Raw genomic sequence first — 24,896 nt, forward strand, 5'->3', positions numbered from 1 at the left:
CTTCTCAATGCAAAATATTTCATTGTTATGTGAAAAAAATGATTTTTTTTTCCGGTTCATTACATGTTCAAATACGCGCGTTAACATGATCTTACTCCCCTACTTCAGTTATAGTTTGTCAATTTATGGCTCTGGCCGTATGTTGTAGCCTAACCATTGGGAAATGCCAATAGAAATGGCGTATTTCAAAAAAATACTACCTTATTCTTAGGTCAACAATTACAACAATTATTATTATAAAACAATCATTATTCAGGATGTTTTATCACATTTGAATGGTCAAAGACATAGCTTTAATAAGTATCTTAAGAATTATCGTCAAATGTAGTAATCGTGTCCATTTTTTGAATAATAAAATGCCTAATTCTTGTCAAATTTCAAAGATTATAAACATAATTTTTTATCGTAAATTTTTCTTTTATTTAAATGGTAATGAATTTTACTAATGGTTTTATAAATGCATTTAAAAATTAATAAACCTAAAAAATCTTAACACCACTGCACATGTATGTACTGAAATATGACTATATTCTAAAACATTAGATCGAGAGGTTTAAATGAATACTATTTTATGTATTAAAAATACTTTATGCACTCATCAAATGTTTAAAATAAATATAAAGGATAATAAGACTTCAAAATTATATAAATAGATTATGTACAACGTTTAAGGAATGTTCAGGCTAATGCTTTGAAAATACCATAAAACCTCCATTTTGACCTACGTGGCGCACGTGGATCCTTATTGTTCTGTATCTGGTCAAGTATTTCCTTTTCCAATTGTTTATTTTATTTGTCCAGATACTGTTATGCACGTGCATACATAATATATTTATTGGCCGCATATTGAAAAAAATTAGGCTGGAAATAGGAACTGCGTTATAATTTAAAAAATACCATTATAGCAAAAAGCTGTATATATTGGTGTAATAATATTTTATAATGATTTTTCCACATGTCAAGGTTTAATTCTACTGTAAAACTGATCCAATTAAAGGTCGAATTATTATATTATATCAAAATCAATTTAAAACATTTATTACAACGATATGATATCATTTAACAGCGTTCTTCTGAATTTCATCATCTCCATGACACTTTTGTAGTTAGTGCAAGAATTGTGCTTGTGTTGAGATCACTTATTTTTATTCAGCTGAAATGACTCACCTTATGTCACTGCTTCTTCATAATTATTTATTATTTAAGTAGATTTATTTCAATATTTTTAAAATACCTGGAGTTTTTGGTAATCAATTTAATTTTTACCACGTTTTTATTAGCTCGCGTTTGTCCGGTACAGATTTTTTCTTGTGTGTCCAGTACATTTTTTTTCTTGTTTGTCCAAGATTTGTATTGGACGATTGAAGATTTTTAACTAACTTCCCGACTAGCTAGACATTTGAAAATTTTAGAAAATATCGGAACACAACGACAATGCATTCTTTTAATACTTTTAGCCATTTTTAAGCAGAATTGAATTCATTTTCAGTTAATTCTGTTTTGTATGAAAAGTTATTATTGTCGGTTGCTAAGGGGGTCCTAGCAACTAAATTATTAATATATACGTGCGTTACTCTGGAAGTCAATATGAAATGTCAAAATGACATTTCAATATTCTATAATATTTATTCAGTATTTCTATCAAGTAAAATAAAAAAAAAATATTAATACATAGAATTGTCAAGTTTATATGATTCAACGGAAAATTTAAAAACGTGGTATATAAAAAGTTCTTTTTATCTTGTAATTATTATCTTTCAAATGAACAGTTTGAACATACAATTATTTTCAGCTATGAAATTCCAATTATTGTGTTGTCTTAATTTTCAATTTATTTCTTTCACTGAATACATACCAAACCAACTTATCAGTGCATTATCATGTATATAACATTTTTTATCAATAATAGAAGTTTGCTGTATCTTTTGAGTGGCACCTTCTCTCTAATCGTACACAGTTGACAGTATATGTACTATTTTCATTTTTAAACCAGTTCAAGCCAAAAATTACCATTGTTATTAACACTTTACCTACTGAAAGTACCTACATAAACTAGGTAGGTATATACATAATTATGAAATATACGAAATATGAATTTATAATATTGTAAATTCATATTTCGATCATATTATGTTCATAAACCTTCAAAGCAAACATTGCATATCAAATTTATTTTGTGTGGCAAAGTTACATGTGTCTAACCACGCCAATGTAGTGTATATGGTTCGTAACGCTCAACTACTGTAGCATGTCACGTTGGCAGAAGCGGTGGTATAAAGTGTTGATTAATCTATTAGAGTATCATAAATGATTGTATGATATATGGATAAATTAATATTCAAGCAATGAAAAATTGATTAATAGTACAGTCTTGATAATGGAGTAATAGCCGGAATGAAAATTGACACAACCTTAACCGTTTTGTGATTCAAGTAATTATTTCACTATTCCATATTTTGTTTTTAATTATCTTTAGACTAAGGCTAGGGACTGACTATTCAATTTCTACTGGGGAGTTATAACATAACTGTTATGCAAGAGAATAGATAAGGGAGAAAGGTAGTGTTGTGTGGCATTAATAATTGACTAATACATATAGTCCTATAGTGTCAAAAGATGTTAACTCACATTTTTATGGTTTCAAAAGATGTTTACTCACTTTTTTATAGCTTAAAATAACAGCTTTGGCTAATAAGTAAATAACAAAGAAATTAATGTTCTATAGACACCGTTTTTTTTAAGTGTGATATGATAGAACGTCTATAGACATGTTGTACTGTACATCGTAATGTGTTCCCTATATACTTGCGTCACGGTGCGAACATATTTCCATCAGATAGTGTCGTATCTTAAGACTTAACTCATTTCTATATATCTAAATTAAAAATTTAAAAAACCTAATTTTTAAAATGTGTCATATCACTAACATGTATTAGCTAACAAATGTCCGCGAATGTGTTAAAGTATAAATATTATGTCATCGAAAATTATTAGAAAATTTTCAAATTGGGGTTGACATAATTTGAAACATGAATGTAAACTGAAACTTGTTTATCGCGGCTGTTTTAATTAACTAATTTATTAGGTCACCTTGTAGAGCTTTAAAAGCTGTACAAACTGACATTGCTAACTCAATTCATACCACAACATGGGATCTACAACTTTTGAAACTATCAATTCATTATTTTCTATTTCATTATGTCAATAATATTTTTAATTTCCGATAACTGAGAGTGAGGTCATGAAAATGACCTCTTTCTATTACTGGATCTGGTGCCAAAGACCAGAGTGGTGTTCATATACGTACACCGGTTTTATTGCTCATTATCCTTAGCCTTTGGCCCCGTGTCAAGAGATGTAATGGTCAGTCTCCAAAATGAATTGATGCATTTTACAATCATGCATTTTGATTCCCGTCATTCTTATTATTTACCGAAGAGATTTTATCGCAATTTTACTATGCACGATCTCACGAGTACGTACGTATTCATAGTGTTGTTTGAACATTGCATGTAGATCGCTTTTTGTTTTACTTTTCAGGAGGAGATGCTTAGTGTTAGCTGATTTCCTTAACAAAGTAATGAGCGTTGAAAATACTTCAGGGACTCCATTGCCTTACCGCTTTTCTGTGTGAGCCTCCCGTCTTTATTTTTCTTTTGTACTTTTGTATACTTTGCTATCATCACTGTTGCGATCGGGGCTTGAGACTTATCACACGTTATCTTAAGAAAATACCTGCTCAGTTAACAACGAAAGTAAAATATGAATAGTTTTCAGTATGTGATACTTCCGTGTATTTTAAATTTTACTCTTGACCATTTTCACTTGTCATGCAGCGGACATGCTCAATTGAAAACGCCTGCTTGAAAAGGCAAACTGGTTTTGTGTTTTATACACTGTAGATTGACAGTAAACGAAATTAATTTCATTGACATTTTGCAAAATTTACCTGTTGTCAGGGTAAGCTCGAAAGTTATCTAATTTTTAAATATTTAAATGGTGACAGAAGATACCTTTCTTAATTTGATTCTTGTAACTGTATAGTCGCAAAATAAATACATTTTTCTGTTTATTTTTTGCATAGATACACAGAAATATAACCAATGTTACTGAAAAGTCTACTCCATTCAATATGTGTGTACTGACATACCTATATAAAAAAATCACAATGATTTGATAAATCAGGATTTAAATGTTTGTCTTCTTTACAATGACTAATAAATCATGTGTTTTAATCACTAAAAATTTTACATTTGTCAAATGCATACAAGACTATTATATATGTGACTGTGTATTGCACTGATGACCAGGAAAAGTTTTAGTCAAGCCCTGATATTTTTTTTGAAATCATAATACATATCTATAATTTTTCGTCCTTTCATTATGTATAATGTTACAGTGACGTCATGCTTCATATTATATTTAAACATATTCTCTATTATTCAATTGAATATATCTTCATTAACATCCTGAAACTGAAAACATGTGTACTATTATGATACGGCTGACTATGTTTAGAGTTTTTGAAACTGTAGTACGTTACGCGGAGGCTATATTCGATTTGTTTTGATATTTCAGACAATACGACGCTCTGGTGGTCAACATGAGTGATGTCAAGAGCGAACCGGACAGGGAAAATACTAAAGAGAATAAAATGGAAACAAACGAAGCGACCGCAAACCCGGTGGAGGCCACCGCCAAAGATCAGACGCCAGCGGAAATGGCAGCACCTCAACCCGAAGAGAGTAAAGGTATCGCATTGCTAGAAATTTGTCTGTCAGGTTGAGAATTACTTTTTAGTTATACCTACTTATTGTAAAAATTGGAAAACAAACGTCGACCCTAAGATTTTAACACAGGGATAAGTTTTGGACATGGTCACGATAAGCAAAATTTTAATATCTTAGTATGAAGGATTTGAAAAACCAATCAATTTAAAATGCGAAGACACTTTTTTAATAAGCTAAATAAAATAAAAGTAATTTTATAACTTTACTATATTTTATAACTGGAAAAATTACATTAAATTTGTTCTGTGTTGCAAAAAAGAATCAAAGTACTACCTAGGTACATACCCTGCTATCTGATCATACACGAGATTCCACTCATGACGATTCCTGGCATGTGATACATGTCAAAATAAGTGAAGGACAAAAAATATGTTATTAAAAATCAATCGCGATTATAAAGAATTCTCACTTGCCGTATATTGCAATTAGTCTGCTGTAGGTGTGACTAATGTATAAATGGCTGGGTGATTTTCCTTTCTATTGTAACCTCCACTCTTTGTGGCCAATATGCACAGGAGCAAAAATGATAGTTAAGTTTTTGTTATTAATTTTCCTCAATGACCTCTCTGAGATAAATACTTTGTTCCTGCTGTAGAATGCGATTCAAACTCGGAGGAGGTGGGTGGTTCAAAAACGGTTGGTGAGTTTGGCGAAGGATTCGTGGTGATAGAGAGCGCCCCGAGCTGCCACCGCTTCCGCCTCTCACTGTTGCAGCCCAGCGAACCCCGTCTCTTCCACCAAGCTGTCCGTAGAGAGATCAAACTCCTCAATTCCGATCTGCCGCCCGGGGTAATTATTATGCATACGTCAACACATTTTCCGCAGATAAAATTTGGAGAGTTTTTTTAGTTGGCTGTATAGTGTCTTCTTGTGTCTAAAATGCAAAGTGTTCATCCACTGTTTTCACATAATATCCGCTTAACTCAGCTTAACTCGCAAACTGCTTATCTCCAAACTAAATGTTGGCAGGAGAAAGAAAATAATTTGTATCAGAACTTATTTAAGGTACGGTATCTACAATTAAAATTATTGTTTAACCCCAAATTTATTTAGTTTTATGCTCTCCTGAACATTTAGCTAAAATGTAGATGAGCAGTTTGCAAGTTAAGCAGACGATATGCATGTGAAACATGGACTCAGTAAAAGAGAGATCCAGAAACTAGTAGTAATAGTGCTGTATGAAAGGAAATTAAATACATAGTTATATAATGAATCATAGAGTTGCCAAAAATCCTAATAGGCAGGACACATAACTCGAAGAAAAGACAATTGCCGGACAAATCTAGTCATCCAGTGTTACCCAAGAGGTACGAAATATTGAAAAGGTAAGCCTGAAGATCGCTTGTTTGATGAAATAGTTCTGATGTAATATTCTGTGGATGTATATACCAATGCAATCCAATGACCAAGAATAGTGGAATCAGTTTGCAGAGTAATCGTCCAACAATGATTAATCAGGGCTGATAATGGTGACTGGTGATGATTACAGCAATAATAATACAATATGCCACAAAGGGGGTAATTGGGGTGAGACGGTAATTTTTAAATAGGCTCTAATCCATCGTGGAGGTTTCTTCCACGTTCCCTTAAACGATAAAATGATTCTTAACAAATTGTTCAACATTTATTATGAACATGCTCTCGATCGAAACGCATATTTAAAAAAATAATGTGCAAATTTGCCATACACAGGATTCGAACCTGTGACCTACATCTTCAGATATGGATATTCGGCAACTAGTGGATTGCAGACGTAATTAATTTAATAATAATCATTTACATGTAAATAGGATCTGTGTCTATACACCCACGATGGCCGCACGGCTTAAGCGTTGGCCTATTGCGTCGTGGGTCTCGGGTTCGAATCCTGGGTCTGACAAGTACACATATTGTTTTTCAAGTTGTGTATGAGTCAGAGTATTGACCTAATAGGTTGAGCAAGTGGCTGACATCCATTTCTCGTGAAAACAAAATCTGTCAATACAAACCTCCACTCTGTGGAGGCCCATATGATCCTATTAGGATCGGACATGATTGAAAGAAGAAGAAAGGGTCTGTATCTAAGATAACCATGACATCATGGCATCAAGTGTTGAGTAAAATACCTAAGTAAAACAAATCGGCGGTTCTCAGTTTTGTAACTATATTGGCCCATTATGTATTTGCAGGTGTGGGTACGCGGCTACGAAGACCGCATGGACCTGCTGTCTATAATGATCGGCGGTCCAGCCAACACCCCCTACGAAGACGGTCTCTTTCTGTTTGATGTGCAACTGGGCGGAGAGTACCCTCGTGCACCTCCCCTCTGTCACTACATCTCCTATTGCTCCGATCGACTGAATCCTAATCTCTATGAAGACGGAAAGGTGAACAGTATAATCCATTGAGTTTTAAATTAGATCTCATCGAAATTTACGTTAGGCAGAGAGGCAGAGAATAGTAATGCATTTAGACACTAAATAATGGAAAATGGTTTTTCAGTTTCAGATATATTTTGGAGTGGGGATTAATTTCACATTAGTCGAAATTCTTAATTAACATAAACAAATTCATAAAATCACTTATAATTAGTTGTAGGTACAAATAAAGATGAGTTATGTCACTTTTTTTTTAAATACAGTCTCATTAATAAAATTTGGACCCTTACTACAATGAAACATAATATCTCATATTTACATTGTAAATTTACATTCCACTGACGTTAAGAAAGTGTTTTCAGGACGTCTTAGAAGTCTCTTTGTTACTTAATGTGTTATTTTATGTCAAGTACCATACATAACCTCTTGTGAGGGTAATGTTTTTTGACTTATAATGTAAATCTCATGTTGTGTACGTCTTGAATTTAGATTTGTTATGTCCACAATGTTTTGTATTCTTAAATAAATAACTGAAAATTGCTAAAAATTGACATTATAGACTAAAGAACATTATATTATGTGCATATGTCGCACCCCTAGAAGTACACTGGCATATGTCTGAATTTGGCTGTTTTGAGTTATGAATGCAATTCAATTACATTTTTATTTCTCTATCTCAGGAGAAGAACACTCCAGTAACTCTGATACTCCATTCATTGTCCTTATAATATCTTTATAGCAAAAAAACAAGTTCCTAGCCGAACACTGAGTTAACTGAGTTGCTCCAGTGTCCTTCTGGGAATTCATTTTTCAGTAAGTGGCAGCACTACTGATTTTGACAGTTGAGCCCAGAGTTTATTTTAATTTCCTAGAAGAGCAAGGAAGTAACTCAAAAATATTTTTTTTTTACAAAAAATACTGTCTTTAATCTTTAAATTAATGCCAATAGAAAGATATATTTTTTTGTAAAGCCATTAGGTACACATTAAATCAAGTACCGTAAATATGGTTCAAAAAGTTTGTTTCGGCTCTCCTGGAAAATGGCTGATTTTGACATACTACAGTGTACTTCTGGAGGTGCGATGTCTCTACATTGAAAAGGAAGAATTCCACAAAAACATAACAAACTATTATAACTGGTGGCAACACTAGCACTATACGTCATGCAATGTCCATGGCAATGATTCTAGATCAGGGGTTTTCATGTGCGGCCACCAGAGGATTTTGCTGCGGCCACCATCATTTTCAGTATTTAATTTAATTATCTGGGCTAACGTTAAAATTCAGTTATTGGAAATGAGTCATAACCAAGTACTTAAAAACCATTTTAATAATACCACGGTTGAAAAATTTTGGTCTAAGTTATACGTTGACCAAGAATCGAGTCAATTCAAAGAATTAGCAACAATTGCTTTATTACTATTATCAATTTTTCCTACTACTGTATACTGTGAAAGATCATTCAGTGTGATGCATTTCATACAAAAACAATTATCGAAGCCAGTTGACATATATATACTTAGAAGCACCCATGCGGCTCACATTCGAAAATAGGGGTATTTACTAAAATGTTCAAATGTCTTTTATTAAATGGACTTGTCTATAAATAAATTGATCAATTTGTTCAGTAAATAAAATTTAGTTTTATTTTTTAAATAACAACAAAAGTGAAATTTGGTGCGGCCACGAGACGTTTCCATAGAACTGTCAATGTCAATTGTGCGGCCACAGCTAAATTTCACGTGAGAACTACTATTCTAGATGGTCCTGTATTTAAAAGTCCAGTTTCAGTCACCATTTTTTTTTTTTTTTAAGAATTATTAATAACCATGTCCTTGCTTTTTCGTACAAGGTGGTTGTTAGTAATTTTGAACAATCACAAACACCCAGGCTTTGACAAAAACACATAAATTTTTGGTATCCTCACCGGGTATTGAACCCAGAGCTCTCGGGCGGAAGGCCAGCGCCTTACCCACTGCACCACGAGAGCCGCCACCATTGCAAGTGACGTTATAAATTCGAACTGTCAGTTCACAAAGAATCATGTTTCTAATAAAATTTTCAATTTAATATCCTGATCATGAAATAAAATATAAGGGAAGATGGAAGAATTATAGTTCCTTGAAAAATACAATATAGGAAGACAATAATCGCCATATCCCATTGAAACCGTCAAAAAGAATCGAGTTACATCAAAAACCTGATTTTTTAAATACGATATCTTGCCCTGTGTTTGTTTACAAGATATGAGTAATGTTCAGTATGTGTTAAATATGAATGAATGTTTCAGGTATGCGTATCGCTGCTGGGGACGTGGTCGGGTCACGGGGTGGAGCTGTGGGGAAGGGACAGCTCTCTGCTGCAAGTCATCGTCTCTCTGCAAGGACTCATCCTGTGCGCCGAGCCTTACTTCAACGAGGCAGGCTATGACAAGCAAAAAGGTATATATTCGACACAATTAGTTTGGACACATTGAAGGAAACCTTCTTTTACAGAAATGGAGTTATTATCATAATAATTTTTTTCATCAATTCAACCGCACTACTTCAAAAAGTTCATATTAAACCCTCTTGTAATAATTGAAACTCTTTGATTTGGACCATATAGTTGGATAGTCAGGGAGCTTATGATAGAGTCTGTTGGTTTTGATAGTAAATATCCGAAGTGTTTTTAATATGGTGGAATTGGTAACACTAAAAATGCAAATGGCGCCCTGCGGTTTGCGATTTTACACGATTTTACATCTAAAATCTAAATGCAGAATGATGATTAATGATGATAAAACTGATTTTTGTCTTCTGTAAGTCATTTTTATCTCCTTGGGAAATAAATTTCAGAGCACATTATCTGTAATCCAACGTGACTTGCAGCCGATTTAATCACCAATCCTAAGAAACCTTCATAATAATCAGCTACAGTTTCATAATATATCCGTGTGTGCGTGAATATGTTGACCGCTTGGGTTTCTTGTGGTAAATCAGATTATGTATAATATGTTTTTATGTTTAATAAATGTTTGTAAATTCCCAACAAACTAAAATTTAAAAACATTCCTGATTTACCACAGAAAGCCAAACATACAAATAGCTGCCCTAAGAATTGATGTTATTAGACCTATCAACACATTCACACCGTACAAATAAAGGCTCTTATCTCCATAAAAGAGCTTTTTTCTGGAACATTTTTCGATTCTACAGCAATGAAAAATTCTATTGCAAAGTAAAATAAAATTTCACCAACATTATTTATCTATTTTGGCAGGTTCTCAGCAGGGCAATGAAAACTCCCGTATGTACAACGAGATGGTGCTCCTCAAGTTGGTACAGTCGCTCACCAAACTGATTGGCAACCCTCCGGAAGTATTCCGCGAAGAGATCCTCTCCCACCAGAAGAGCCACGCGGCAGGACTGTGCGACCGCCTCGAGCGGTGGATGCTCGCCTCGGAGGAGCATAACCGTACCCACCCCGAGACGCCCTCCACCCCCGACTCCGTTCATTGCACGAGCCAGGGGACGGAGCCTCGCCCTCCGGAGTACCCGCTCATCCCCGCGAGCCGCGGTTTCTGTCTAACGCTTCGCTCATCGCTGCAGTCTTACCGCAACGCTCTGAAGCGTGCCAATATCGCTTTCGATAAAGCGTTATAGTCACGGTCCCGCCTCGAGTAACTTCCACAACGGACCGGTACTCGATTCGCGAATGCCCTTGCTACCCTCCGAGGAAATCTCGTATGCAAACTTCAACATTCAGGAATCAATATGTTTGTTTAATTTTAGCCAGTATCCAATGAACAGCCATCGATTGCACTCTATTGTCGAATTAAAGAGCTCGGGATAAAACAAGCTTCATATTCTTAGTTTTGAAGAAATCTAGATTAAACTTTTTTCAAAAATAATTCAAAACATATTATTTGAATAATTTTTAAACAAGTATGTAGGTACTTGTTTTAAGTCATAGTCATCTTATTATGAAAACTCTGTCGCTTGTGTGCACTATTTGGCATTTCAACTGCCACCAAGTATACCATAGGTGTTGGACACTATTTTTTTCATCTAGTTATTCATTGAAATATTTTGGATATAAATATAGGGACCGTGGCTCGGCCAAATTTTAAATTAGGTTTTTTTTTAACAAATAGCTTAGAGGCAATTCTCATAGATGGTTTACTCAAGTCAATAATTTGAACCAAAATAAGTGTTCACACTATTTTATCTCGAACTCTGTAATTCTGATCGCAGTTAAAAAAAAACTCAATTAACCAAGAAATATAGTAACTAATGGATATAATTCAGTTAATTGAACACATATTATTTCAAATGGTTTTCTAAATTTTACACACATTTTACATTCATTACCGTTTATCGTATTATTCCTAAAATCTTATGTAACTCAACCCTATTTATGATTGATTTTCTATTATATGTCACTATGATATGCTACTATTCTAAGAATTATACTAACAAATTACTTATTTCTATTCCCGCATGCGTATGCCAATAATTTAATTGCGAATAGTTTGTGCTACAATTTTTTTTATAACTGTCCGTCAAAAACTGCATAATGAATTTTGTAATATTTCTCAACTCCACATATTTTACAGTTTTAACAAATTCTACAGTCAATATTAAGCTCCGTTTGCAAGGGTGTATTCTCTATTTTGTGATCGGCTAAAAATTTATGATTATGATGTGTTGTTGCTCACAGTTATTTGATCTCAATTACAAAATTACAAGCGCACTCGTCTTAAAACTGTCTACTGCTAGATATGGGAATTTTTCATGGCGTCATTATCGATCAGCTTTATCATCGTCAATCTATCTGCCATTTTCGCCTATCTGCGTAATCGACTTTAATATAAAATATTAAATAAAAAGAAAAGGCTTTCTCATCTTTGGTTCTTTGTAGGATTGTAAATATAATTACCGTATTGTCCTGAATATAACAATTTTAACAAAATGGGAAAGATAATATTTCATTCAGGTACGCTTGAATTATCAGCTGTGTCACTGCTCAGTATTCTTCATCCACGTTATCTTTCACATCCTGATTGTTAGCAATGTTGTATTTCTTAAAACCTTTTTATATAGACGCTGGACTAATTTTACTTTAGCTGTTTTCTAAAACTGTTTATGTTTTCGTCAAAGTCCAAACCGAAATACATCTATCAGTGAACAAATCAAGATTGTATAAAAACTGTTACATAACAAACATTTCTACAAGAACATTTAAAATGTTATGATTCAAATGTCGATGTTTTTATTTATTCCGATAAACGTGTGAAAATATACTGACAAAGAAATTACTAATGTGGCCATGTTTGGGAAAATTTCATAGTGTTTCATTGAAAGTATCGATGTGTGGTCTATTATCTTTTTAACTGCCGGTAGGTGTATGTATGGCGGTACCTTGCACGCCGCGAATTTTATTGCAAAAATAAAAACTGTATTAAAGTTTATTTATAAAAACTCACCATATAAATGAAGAGTGCGCCGATTATGCCGCCATTTATCCATAAAAAAATTAAAACGTTTATGATTTGTATCTTTAAAATTATTTGATTTACGTTAGTAAAATCCCGTTTAAAGCGGTGCGTCCAAAGACATCATTTTTGTATGAGCGGCGTTCCGTTCACAGAAAAGTTCACGCTTTAAGACGTTATTGGCAGCCATCCGGTTAAAGCACGCAAATTTGTATGATATTGAGTATGTTAAAAGCAAAAGGGCTTCCCTACATCACTTACACATTGAGACATAAGTTTTATTTTATTACTGAGTTACTTTGACGATTGTCTAAATTAAAAATAATAAAGTTATATTTGGTCTAATTTGAACATTTCAATGAGTGACTTGCGTTTGTGCATTTCAAAAATTGGAGAGAAGCCCTTTTCCCTTTAACCTACTATCCAAACGTCATTTAAGTTAATAGCATAGTTGCAGCTGTGGACATGCGTTAGTATACACGTATATTTCAAACAAATGATTTTGTAGGAACAGATTTATCTCGGTCTGCACTAGACATTAGAAATCGAATACAACATGCATGAAACACCTTGTATTCAGGACAATACGGTGTTTCTTGTCGAATGATAATATTCGATTTACATTCATAGCACTCAACTGATTATCTTGTTTGCTAATACATCATATATCTGCGGGTATTAATTTCTTGACTGTAGCATTAATTTAATCTTCAGTGTAAAAGGAATCAAGTTGCATTTAATCATTAAAATGAATGTTATATTATGTCATATCTGAACAACATAAAAAATTGAATAATGAATCCCGTAGTGTTAATTGCAAGGAGTTTTCATAATTAAGGCTTTCGAAGTGGGTTCCCTATTAGGTGTAGTTTTATTTATTAAAAAGATATTTATGTACCTTTTTTTGTATAGAGAGAGAATAGTGAGAGAGAGATCTAGCATTTTATAATATGCTTATAATTATTATATTCTGGTAAAAACGGGTATGATAAAATGTACTCCAATAACAAATAATCATTTTTGTGATGTTTGGAATAAGTAGCAGCTGCGCGTTGGAGGGTTTTCTTTGATAATTGTCACAATACATAATATATAATATGTACTACATATTTATTGTCGATGTAAATTTTGTACCCTACTCAAAGATACTTTGTAATAATATATTGTCAAATTTGTACTCTCAATTTGTCATCAGTAAATAATTAATATATTATACCATAGTGTTAAGTCTGTTTTGTCTCGAAAGCAATATAATATGTATCCGGCAATCAAGCGTCACCGCAGACATCGCTAACCATATTTACCATGCCATCAAAAGTACTTATGACATATTGCATTGAAGTTTTTGCATTACTGAATGTGTGTATCGAGTAAGAAAATTAGAAAATAATATTCCCTCCAGGAAAATAAATTTGTATAACCCACGTAAGAATAGATAGTACTTGATTATCTCGAACACTAACTCGGTGGTTCTTTTTCGAATTTGGTTTTATTTTATTTTTTCCCTTGGGTAACGTGCATTGCTTAGCCGACGGAAATTATATTGAGTAGAGCAAATATAGATTATTTTAATGTTTGAGTGTGATACATTGTCGCAGTTCACGTAAAAGTCACGTGTACCAGCAGAAAAATAATACTCTTTAAATGGGCCACTGTCACCAAATAGCATGAAATACTGAACCTGACTTATCGGAAAGAGAACATATTATGGATAAGATGCAAGGGCTAACTCTAGAAAGTGCTCATGTCAAATATTATATCAATTGTACAGATAACTTTTTTTTTTCTCTTCGACAATACACCATATTAACTTTCACATATATATACATCATGAACATCATGCATATTTGTGAACAATATGCATATTTTGATGAAGGTTAAGGCATTAATAATTACACAACTTTTTGTCAAATCTCTACATCTAAATCATTTACTTCAACATAGACATTTATTGATGTATAAAATATGCCAAAACATTAGCTGTGCTTAATCTGACATAGGTACTTCTACCATTAGACCCCAGAAATCTTTAAACTTTCATCATCAACAATTGGCAATACATGCAATTTGAGTCACTGGTGCATCCTGGAAATGTCTCCACTCCCATTTCGACATAGCCCAACCATCACAGTCTATGTCTCCCAACCCCCCTTTCCCATCTGGGCTACCAATTGAATAGTAACCTCCTGAGTGGTTGGACGTCTTCCATCCTTGATACACGGTCTTCTTAATGGAGTCACTCCGCTTTCATGTGTGATACAATGGGGGGTCATTAAACAACACGCATTCCTCACTACGTACTACCTCGATATTTTGTTTTCAAAGATGTTCAGTGTTCTCATCTTTCAAGGCCCAGCATACCCATCCATAGGTCATTGATGAGGTCTAGTTTTTTTTTGAGTGGGTCTCGATGTGAAGTATTTTCTGTAAACCGTAGTAGGATTTGTTTGCCATATTTTGTTTGGTCATTGTTTCGTGACTGGACTAACTTTCAAAGAATATCTGAAAATTGTATTATGTTTCAACTGATGTGACTTTTGTTTGACTGGCAACACCACGATCTACAGTAGAGTTACTCGTGCCGGCTGTATCCATTGCCTACTAGGTGAGATTATTGTGTGCATTTCAGAGTATATAAGAGTATATTTTTAAAAATGAAATTTCTGACACTAAGACAGTCAATTCTGTATGTTATTTATAAAATAATTATTATTGTCAGTTTAAATAGCGGATAAAACTATTCTTAGCGTTCTATAATATCGATTTTAAATTATTAAGTATTTATTTCAGTGAATAATGATAACGATAAAGAAGCTATCTAGATATCATTATTATGTATTATTATTGTAATTAATAGAGCTGCAAAAATTACACGCAGATATCACTCCACGCGTTTTATTTAAGTAGGTATGTGATTTTAGAGATTATGGGACTGATCTTATTATCTTACGCAGGCAGTAAAAATATTTTTTTACTCTTTTTACTGTTCGAATAGACCTCGCCGAATCGCGGTGGCTATCAATTTCTTATCTGAAGGGGGTGTTGAAGGTATACGATGGGGCCTTACAACCGGATTGGAAACGTTTGTCATTATCGAGGATGTTTTCAACACTGTATCACATAACACTAACACTCGACAATATTTATATACGATATTCGCAGCATTATTGCTCTAGCATTGCACCCTGCGGTAAATAGAAACGTATAATAAATGTACCATCCGTTTTAGTTGATTACACATTAAAAGACGAAACTGTGATCACTATTAACAATCTCAACGATTAAGCTAAAATACTGATCGTCTAAAACTACTATATAATGTAAAAGTAGTATATTTAAATTATGTGAAATATATAAGCTAATAATGTGTCATAAGTTTTCCGTGTTTTGTATTAATTATATTAAAAACAATCGTATCGAGAGCCGGGTATCGATAATAAATTAGTACTTCTTTATTTTAAGATCTTAAAATTTTGTTTTCATTATCCTGTGTCAGTGTTATGAGGTATTTGACTTTATCTTTTCTTATCCACGCAATCGAAATGGTCAATTCGTAGACCGTTTGAATGCGCATAATTCTTTTTTGTCTGTTTATTAAGTTATTAATGTTTATATTTCTTCATCCATTGTATTGTAATAATAAAAATTGATTATCGGCAAAATTGTGATCATTTTCACGGCGGTGCAGAATTGCTTGTGTCAAAAAATATATTAATGGTATATTAACTACATTATGTCGCTTATAGTGCAAGAAAATTATTATTGAAATTCTGTGGTTCTAATTATATATTTAATATAAAGATTTCAATGCAAAATTGTGACTAATAATAATTATATGAATATCTCAAAACTGTAAAATTACCCGGTATTCATGTTGTTGTAATTCTAAGTAATATGCACAAATTATAAAAAAAGAAACTGTTATAAAAAAATGCATTTTATTTTTCTTACACTAAACATCCTTATTTGGCATCCCGCATTGAGCTTTAGCATGTTTGGGGAAGGGAATAATACCCTTAATTTCATCTCACAAAACCATTGGGTTCTGCGGAATAACGCTGCTGTAGACCATGACACCGCCCTTAACCCAAGTGATAGGGGGCCATGACCCTAATATAGAAAATGTGTTGATATTTCTACAGGTTTTTTCTAATATAGTTAGGGTAAGTGCGTCTACGGTGGAAGAGCATATAGGTTAAATAACTTTTTACTGCAATGCATGTAATTACTGCCGTCGATAGGAATCTATTACAAATACATAAATGTATGCTATCACCCAAAGATGGCATCATAATAATGTTTGATGTGTCCAGTATGACAACTAAGAGTTTGACGTTCATTTGAAGTCAAAAATCAAGTTGGACATGTTTTTTTCAATCAATCGTATCTCAACAATCTTTCGTGCTAAGAAGGTGTTATTTGGTGACTACCTTTGTTTATATTGTGATTTGTGTTCCAACTGTAAGATTTATGATTAATGCATATGATTATGTTTTATTGAACTAGATACACTTACCCCACCAAAAATATAGCATGGGGTAAGAGCGTCAGATGCTCTTACCCCATATACTCTATTTTTTTTGTATGGACAAGTTTTTGGCTAGTGAAGTTCCTTGCAATAAAAAATGTATTGAATTTGTAATTTACGGTACCTAAACATTTTTTAATACAACTTCTAGATTCATACAGTACATTACTTAAAATATAAGGCCACAGATTAAATGCCTACCGTGCAGTGCGTATTACATATCGACATGACCGAATAGGTACTTCATGGAATAACACACTAAATCTAAAATGTTAACTTTTCAGTAGAGCGAAAACACTTTTCTTTTCTTACAGAAATAGGAGCATCTCGGCCTGTATTATTGATTTATGAGGTCATACGTCACACTTGACTGACAACTTAACAGAAGAAGCAAGAACAAATAATGTCACAATTTTAAAATTGCCTCCTGAAAGATGCTTGGGACGAATCATTGGTGAAATGGCAAAGACTACATACACGTAGGCTCAAAACTGCCTAAAAATGAATTTTCAAGAATAATCGCAGAAACCTAGAAAAAACTTGACTACCAAATAATCAAAACCAGATGATAAAAAGGGAGGATTCAGCCATTTAATCGAAATGTTATAGGCTAAGACAAGTTTGACCCTATGATTGACAGTAAAAATATTACGGAAACTCTTATTAATTACGAGCACTGAATGATCAGGGATCATTTGCAATGACACAATCTGCGGATGAATTAACACATCAAAAATCAACAGATTCTTCAATATTTGGCGAGGAAAATAACATATTTATTCAAGCACCTTCTACTTCTAATGAATGAATGACACCAGTGAAATCTACTAAGCGAATACAAATTTTGGATTGTCAAATAATAAAACCGCCAGTAGGAACTACTGATGTAAAAAAACTGTTTTTGCAGATAAAAGGGGAGGATCCTGTAAAATTTAAAAAATCAAGCAGCAGAAATAATAATTACCTATGACGATGTTTTGAACCGTCTGAAAACATCCGTTAACCAAAAAAAGAGTTTAAGAAGATAGACAAAAATTCACACAAAAAAAAAAGTTTGTACAAAAAAAATGTTTAAGAAATTAAAAAAAAAATCAGTTACAGCCAGTGGATCAGGCGAGAGTGAGTCTGAATGGAAATCCTCTTCCGAAGAGGAAACTGTTGTCGATTTTTATAGGTAAAGGTCTTATATTCGAAGAAGATTATTAGAACAATTTGCTTGACGATTTTCAAATGAAGGAAGGGGTTGTAATTACTTATGAAATGTGGAATGCTGATATTCCATTAAATTCCACCAGTGAGTCAACCAAAAGAAATACTTGTGGCCTTGCGAAAAAGTGTGAAAAACATTTTATTGGAAAAATTATGAAATTGGACTGTAAAATTTGTAAGAAAATCACATGGGAGGGCCAATAATTTGTCATACCCTAAAGTAGAGGATATATACGAAATTAGCCATGAGCATATAATTTTGGTACTACCGACACCTACTACAGGACGAAGGGGAAAATTTATATTTAAAATGCGTTTTGATGGTGGCTGTGTAATTAGGTACAATAAAAATCAAAAAGAACATTTTTTATAATATACTAGCTGAAGTACCCGGCTTCGCACAGGGTCGCTTCGTGGTTATATTTATCTTAGATATTTAAAAAAATAATAAGAGGTAATAATTTTTTTAATATTAAAATATCAGTGTAATACAATATGGCAATATGAAAACAATTCTAATAGGAGTAAAGGTCAAACAAAAGAACACTAAATTAAAATCTAATCCAAAATATGAAAACGTTATTAATGTTATTAATATGCAGTAAAAAAAATCAAAATTGGATGAAACAAACAAACAAAAAACTTTGTATTTTATATAATACTAATTTAGAAACCTTCGCAGGTGTGCATACAACGACTGACAAAAGTTTCATCGCAATCGGATGAATGGTATAGGAACGCATACGAATAGAAGAAGAAGATGATTTTCTAATTCAGAAATCTTTGTGGGCATGCGCACGACAACTCACCAAAGTTTCATTGCAATCGGATTAATGGTATAGGAACGCAAACGAATAGAAGAAGAAGAAGATGGTTGTACTAATTCAGAAATCTTCGCGGGCGTGCGCACAACAACTGGTCAAAATTTCATCGCAATCAGATGAATGGTATAAGACCGCATACGAATAGAAGAAAAATAAGAAGAAAATGGTTGTATCAATTCAGAAACCTTTGCAGGCGTGAGACCAACACTTGATCAAAATTTCATTGCAATCGGATGAATGGTATAGGAACGCATACGAATAGAAGAAGAATATGGTTGTACTAATTTAGAAACCTTCGCGGGCGTGCGCACAGCAACTGGTCAAAATTTCATCGCAATCGGATGAATGGTATAAGAACGCATACGAATAGAAGAAAAATAAGAAGAAAATAGTTGTATCAATTCAGAAACCTTTGCGGGCGTGAGCACAACACTTGATCAAAATTTCAGTGCAATCGGATGAATGGTATAGGAACGCATATGAATAGAAGAAGAAGAAGATGGTTGTACTAATTCAGAAACCTTCGCGGGTGTTGGCACAATTACTGACGAAAATTTTATTGCAGTCGGATGAATGGAATAGTAACGCATACGAATAGAAGAAGAAGAAGATGGTTGTACTAATTCAGAAACCTTCGCGGGTGTTGGCACAATTACTGACGAAAATTTTATTGCAATCGGATGAATGGAATAGGAACGCATACGAATGGAAGAATATAGAATAGAAGAAGAAGAAGAAGGCGATGGTTGCACTAATTTAGAAACCTATGCGAGTGTTACCACAACAACTGACGAAGGTTTCATTGCAATCGGATGATTGGTATAGGAACCATACGAATAAAAGAAGATATAATGAAGAATTAGATGGTTTTTCTAATTTAGAAACCTTTGCGGGGTATGCGTACAATAACTGACGAAAGTTTCGTCGCAATCGGATGAATGGTATAGGAACCATACGAATAAAAGAAAATAGAATGAAGAAGAAGAAGAAGATGATGATTTTTCTAATTCAGAAACATTTGCAGGTGTGCATACAACCGCTTACCAAAATTTCATTGCAATCGGATGAATGGTATAGAAACACATACGGGACAGACAGACATTCATTTTTATATATAAGATATAGCCTATACTCTTCGCGCAAGTGCAAACAATAAGTTTACAAAGTTTTATCGCAATCGGATGAACGGTATGGCAGCGCATAAAATACGAAAAAACAAACAAACAAAAATATTGATTTTTATATATTAGATTATGTACTGTGAACATGTTGAATTTTACATTGTACCTACCTTAATCTCAAATTATTCAGCAAATAAAATATTTAAAAAATAACGAGTTACCTATTTTATTTTACCAGTGACATCACTACTGTACGACAACATTATTTAGGCAACAACAGGAAGTCGCTCTTATCGCGTATAGAATATTTCACAGTGTTGTCATTTTTTGAGAAAACATATCCCGCGAAATTAGGTTTTAAGTTTATATCAATTCTATTCTCAGTAAGTTTATAAGTACATTAATTTATAAGTCTAATTATTGTTCAATAAATATCAATAGAATTTTTTTTTCAAATAATTTCACCTCTTAATTATTACTATTATATTAGGTTAATTAATACAGCGTAATTATTGAATTTGGAAGGAAATGTATCATTGAACCCACATTAACTGATAATATTGCTGCAGGTATTTATTAATTAAATAACTAGAACACAAATTATGAGTAAAAAAGTAGAAGTGAAAGATATAACATATTCAATATTATATTGATGACCCAATCACATGTTTTATAATTTACAAATGATGTCTTTATATCGTATTTTTAGTAAAATTGTTGTAGAAACACATACTGTGAAAATAATTTTCTATAAATTAAATTATATCCACCTTACATAAATTTTAAAACAATATGTACCTACTTATCGGTTTAAAAATTAGGAAAATAATTAGGAAAAAATAGGATAATTCATTAACTAACTAATGATCATTTATACTTAATTATTATACGTCTAAAAATATTAATAAAATAGATTACGATACACATAAATTTATAATATACAAACATAATTTCCAGTATTTGGGGAAATATTTCTAGTATTACAACACTGAATTTTGACATACCTGATATGACAGGAACCCGTCAAATGGGCTTGTTGAAAGTATTGTATAAGCTCGCCTTTTAAATACGACTCTTTTTCTTCTTCGCAATAAATCAAAAGTTTACTGATAATAATTCGAACATCATTTCGTATTGTTTTAGACATCTTTTGAATATAAAAAGCTTCAAATTACGTAAATTGATAGATGCGTCCAATACGAAGTGTCAAAAATGTAATGAAAAATTTGGGGGCGTTCCTAATTTGAAACCGGAAATTCGATTAGCTGTACGTAGTTCACAGATTTGCCACGTAGCCAAGATGAAGTTGCCGGACAATAGTGCTACATATGCCGCACTTCCCCAACTTTTTTGATTTTATTTAATATCTTCTGTTCCCTAAGGAAATTTACCACCATAAACAATCAAAATGTTGCACTTAAAATATTATATTATCCTGATGTTGATATATTCTTCGACTGGTAATAATTATGATAAATAATTTAACTAGATGCTCTTACCCCAAATGCGAGGGTGGAGGGGGGGGGGGTAAGAGCGTATATTCGCCTTGTTTCCTTAAAACGTTTTTATTATAATTAATCATGCAAAATATACGTCTAATGAATATGGTAGTCGAAAAAGAGATTATTGATGAACAGTCAACAAAAATGTTCTTCCCAGAACTTCACGGTACACCACACGTAAAACAATTTATACACCAAAACCTGGACCCCACATCCTGAAGTGGCCCCCCTACCTATCTTTAAGCATTTTCCAAATGGATAAAATAAAATCCAAATTAATGGTTTTCATTGTATTGTCACCTCCGAAAGGAGGGGGGGGCGTAGGTTGCACTGGACCCCCATGTGGTGAAGTAAGGTCAAGGTTATCGTCTGCTGGCTTGGGGACATGCGTGTTTGATTGACGGCGAAAACAGTGCTTTTTATTGTTCGGAATACATTTACAGTGAAGTTACAGCGTATAAAACATTTAACGAAATATTAATAAAATATATAAATTTAATCTGGCGGAGACCGAAACCCAAATGAATCTTCTAGGGGCTGGGATCATCTCCAAAAATCAAAGTAGGTAATAATACAACAAATAATTCACAATTCTATCACTGAAAAATGACAAAAAGACAGCCTACACACCCTCTGGCATATGTACCTGGCTTGTAGGTACCTTGGGTCTCATATTTCTGAGGATTTCTAGGTACATGCTTTGAAAGGGGCTGTGCATTTCTTGAGATTATAATTACTACGCTCAAGCATTTCTTTACTAGGTAAAATCAATCAGACATATTTTTACAAATAATCTCAAATCAGTTTAGACTTAAGACTAAAAATATACTAGCTATTCTAGGTATTAGGTACATTGCATGGCTGGGAACTTTGCTTCCAATATTTATATAAGTACTTACTTATACGAATTTTAATATTGGTCAAAATTGGATGAAGGCTAATGTAATAATATTAAAAAATTATATTAATAATTATTATTTTAGGTAATAATAAGTGTTGCGCTGACGATTGTTTTAAGTTATATAGGTAACTACAAAATCGTTTGCTATTTATTGGCTTTAAAATTACAGCTTGCTTGTAAGTATTTTTAAAATTGAATAAGTATAGAATTTATAATGACGCTAGGTTTTACTTGGCTTGCTTCTAGAATTAATGTAGGTATAAAAAAATGCAGGATTTTATTTATATTAAGGGCTAGAATGATTCTATTAAATTTTGTTGAAGTTGCAAAAGGGTGACCATTTCATACATCTAAGCTTACGGGCTAGAAATTTCTGTCTCGCAGTCGATCTGCTCATGTCTGCATGAATTCGCCAAATGATGATTCAGGCCTCATGGCCTTGGATCCTCGGAGGATGCCATGCTTTAGGGGGTAACAGTATGTTTGCTGATTTTTTGTATTTATTAATACATCCACTTGAATTATGGTTAGTTGTCGAGTATTGACACAATAATAAAAAATTACATCCCATAATCTCGTATTAAAAAATAATAATATCAGCGTAGGAAAATAGCTCTTTTTACTAGTAGAGCAAATTTTTGTTTATCTCACTTATCTAGTTGACCTGCCACGCCGCCCCCCCCCCCTTGTGGGGGCTATGCACCAAAATTACATTAGTTTATGTTTTTTATTTGATATTTAATTAAATATACATACGTAACATGTAAGTAACACACGAGGAAGAACTAAATGTACATTTCCATTATTTGTTTTATCAATATAATAACTAATTAATGTGATACCTGAGCTTGTTTCAATGAACATAAAGTTTTATATATTTTGGCTTGATATTAAATTTGAAAGAGCAACCTGAAGTTCTTGGTCAAGACCCTTCGAGCACGACTGCTTATCATTTTTAATTATAACTTGAGTTGAAAAACTTTGCTCACCCTATATATGTCATAGAAAATGAAAGCTGAACTGCGATAGCCTTGTCGAAAATCTGAGGATATTGTTCTTTATTAACCGAAATCCAGAAAATAGCCAATGGAACATTGGCGAAGTTCAGTTTTAGCGTTCCGTCATTTCTCAATTCAACAAATTCCTATTGAATTTATAGGGAAAGCGTTCCTATAGAATTTTCGGCATTGGTTGCAAAAGGTTTTCCAATCCAGTCGTATTGATTGTATGAAAGTATTGATGATATTTATTTTGCAGGAAAGTTAAATGTTTTTTGTGCGGAGCACTGCCGTAGATAGGTACTGTTACACTCCCAAATGGTCCCCATTTGGGGTGTCTCAGTGAATCTGGAGAAGCCGAATCAGTACCAAGCCGACAAATAGTAAGGGTTGATTACGAAAATAAATAATAATAAACTGGCAACGTTGTACATGTTTGGAGCCAAAATTTAATATTGACAATGCCGTATTGGTACCGCCGTTTTTTTTTTGGAGCGACAGAGTGCAGACAGTCAAAGAGTAAACATTATTAACTCGCGCTACGCATAAAAGAAATTATAAAAATGTAACCATTAGTAGATATTAACGTAAATAAATCTCGTCGTTTCTGACCAATTCCGGTGTATTATTTGTCCGCCTCCAAGTCCCGAACCCAGACGAAAAACCTAAAAAAAAAAGTGACAGCATCTTTTCACTTTCGTAAATGGAGGAAGATGACAGTACCTAATGGGTTTATTTCCAAAAGTTGGTACCTAAGTACTTAGTGAAATTACATTAGAAGATAAGTTATTGAAAAAATTATAACTATTTTATGAGGCTTTAATCTATCTATCTATACCTACGGATGAGATAATTAAGTTCATGGCAATTTAAGACCAAACTTTTAGAAGAATTTAAATAGCCATAGACTAATATACTTTACAAAATAGCATGAGACGCCTTCATCAAGTAGTGATTGAAATGATGATAATGAAAGGACTTTTACCTACCAATAAAACTCTTGTTGTTCATGTTGACTTTGAAGTCCTTGAGATAGGGTTTGCTCTTTCTTCTTCACGTGAGGTTATATTCTACTAATTTATTTTCCTTTTTCTTGTCGTTTGTCATTCCTCCGTTTCTATTTACTGGTCATACCCGCGCGTCCATTTTTTATGTATGGAGTTTGGGATCCCTTTGTCTTCATTATGATA

The 24,896-nt window shown here is 33.1% G+C and overlaps 1 protein-coding gene across 1 annotated transcript in view; it reads left to right on the top strand.

The window, feature by feature from the left end:
• Positions 1-12,657, top strand: part of LOC147070166 ((E3-independent) E2 ubiquitin-conjugating enzyme UBE2O) — a 34,267-nt gene extending 21,610 nt beyond the window's left edge. The window contains exons 17-22 of the mRNA XM_085950000.1: positions 3,541-3,630; positions 4,579-4,751; positions 5,386-5,579; positions 6,959-7,156; positions 9,438-9,588; positions 10,409-12,657. Of these exons, the coding sequence (XP_085806126.1) occupies positions 3,541-3,630; positions 4,579-4,751; positions 5,386-5,579; positions 6,959-7,156; positions 9,438-9,588; positions 10,409-10,791 (1,189 nt within the window). The 3' untranslated portion in view covers positions 10,792-12,657. The remainder of the gene's footprint in view (positions 1-3,540; positions 3,631-4,578; positions 4,752-5,385; positions 5,580-6,958; positions 7,157-9,437; positions 9,589-10,408) is intronic.
• The last annotated feature ends 12,239 nt before the right edge of the window (positions 12,658-24,896 follow it).

Source organism: Rhyacophila brunnea, unplaced genomic scaffold (genome assembly GCF_057557595.1).
Source record: "Rhyacophila brunnea isolate RB1 unplaced genomic scaffold, BYU_Rbru_1.0 scaffold_22, whole genome shotgun sequence".
In the NCBI taxonomy this organism is placed as follows: Eukaryota; Metazoa; Arthropoda; class Insecta; order Trichoptera; family Rhyacophilidae; genus Rhyacophila; species Rhyacophila brunnea.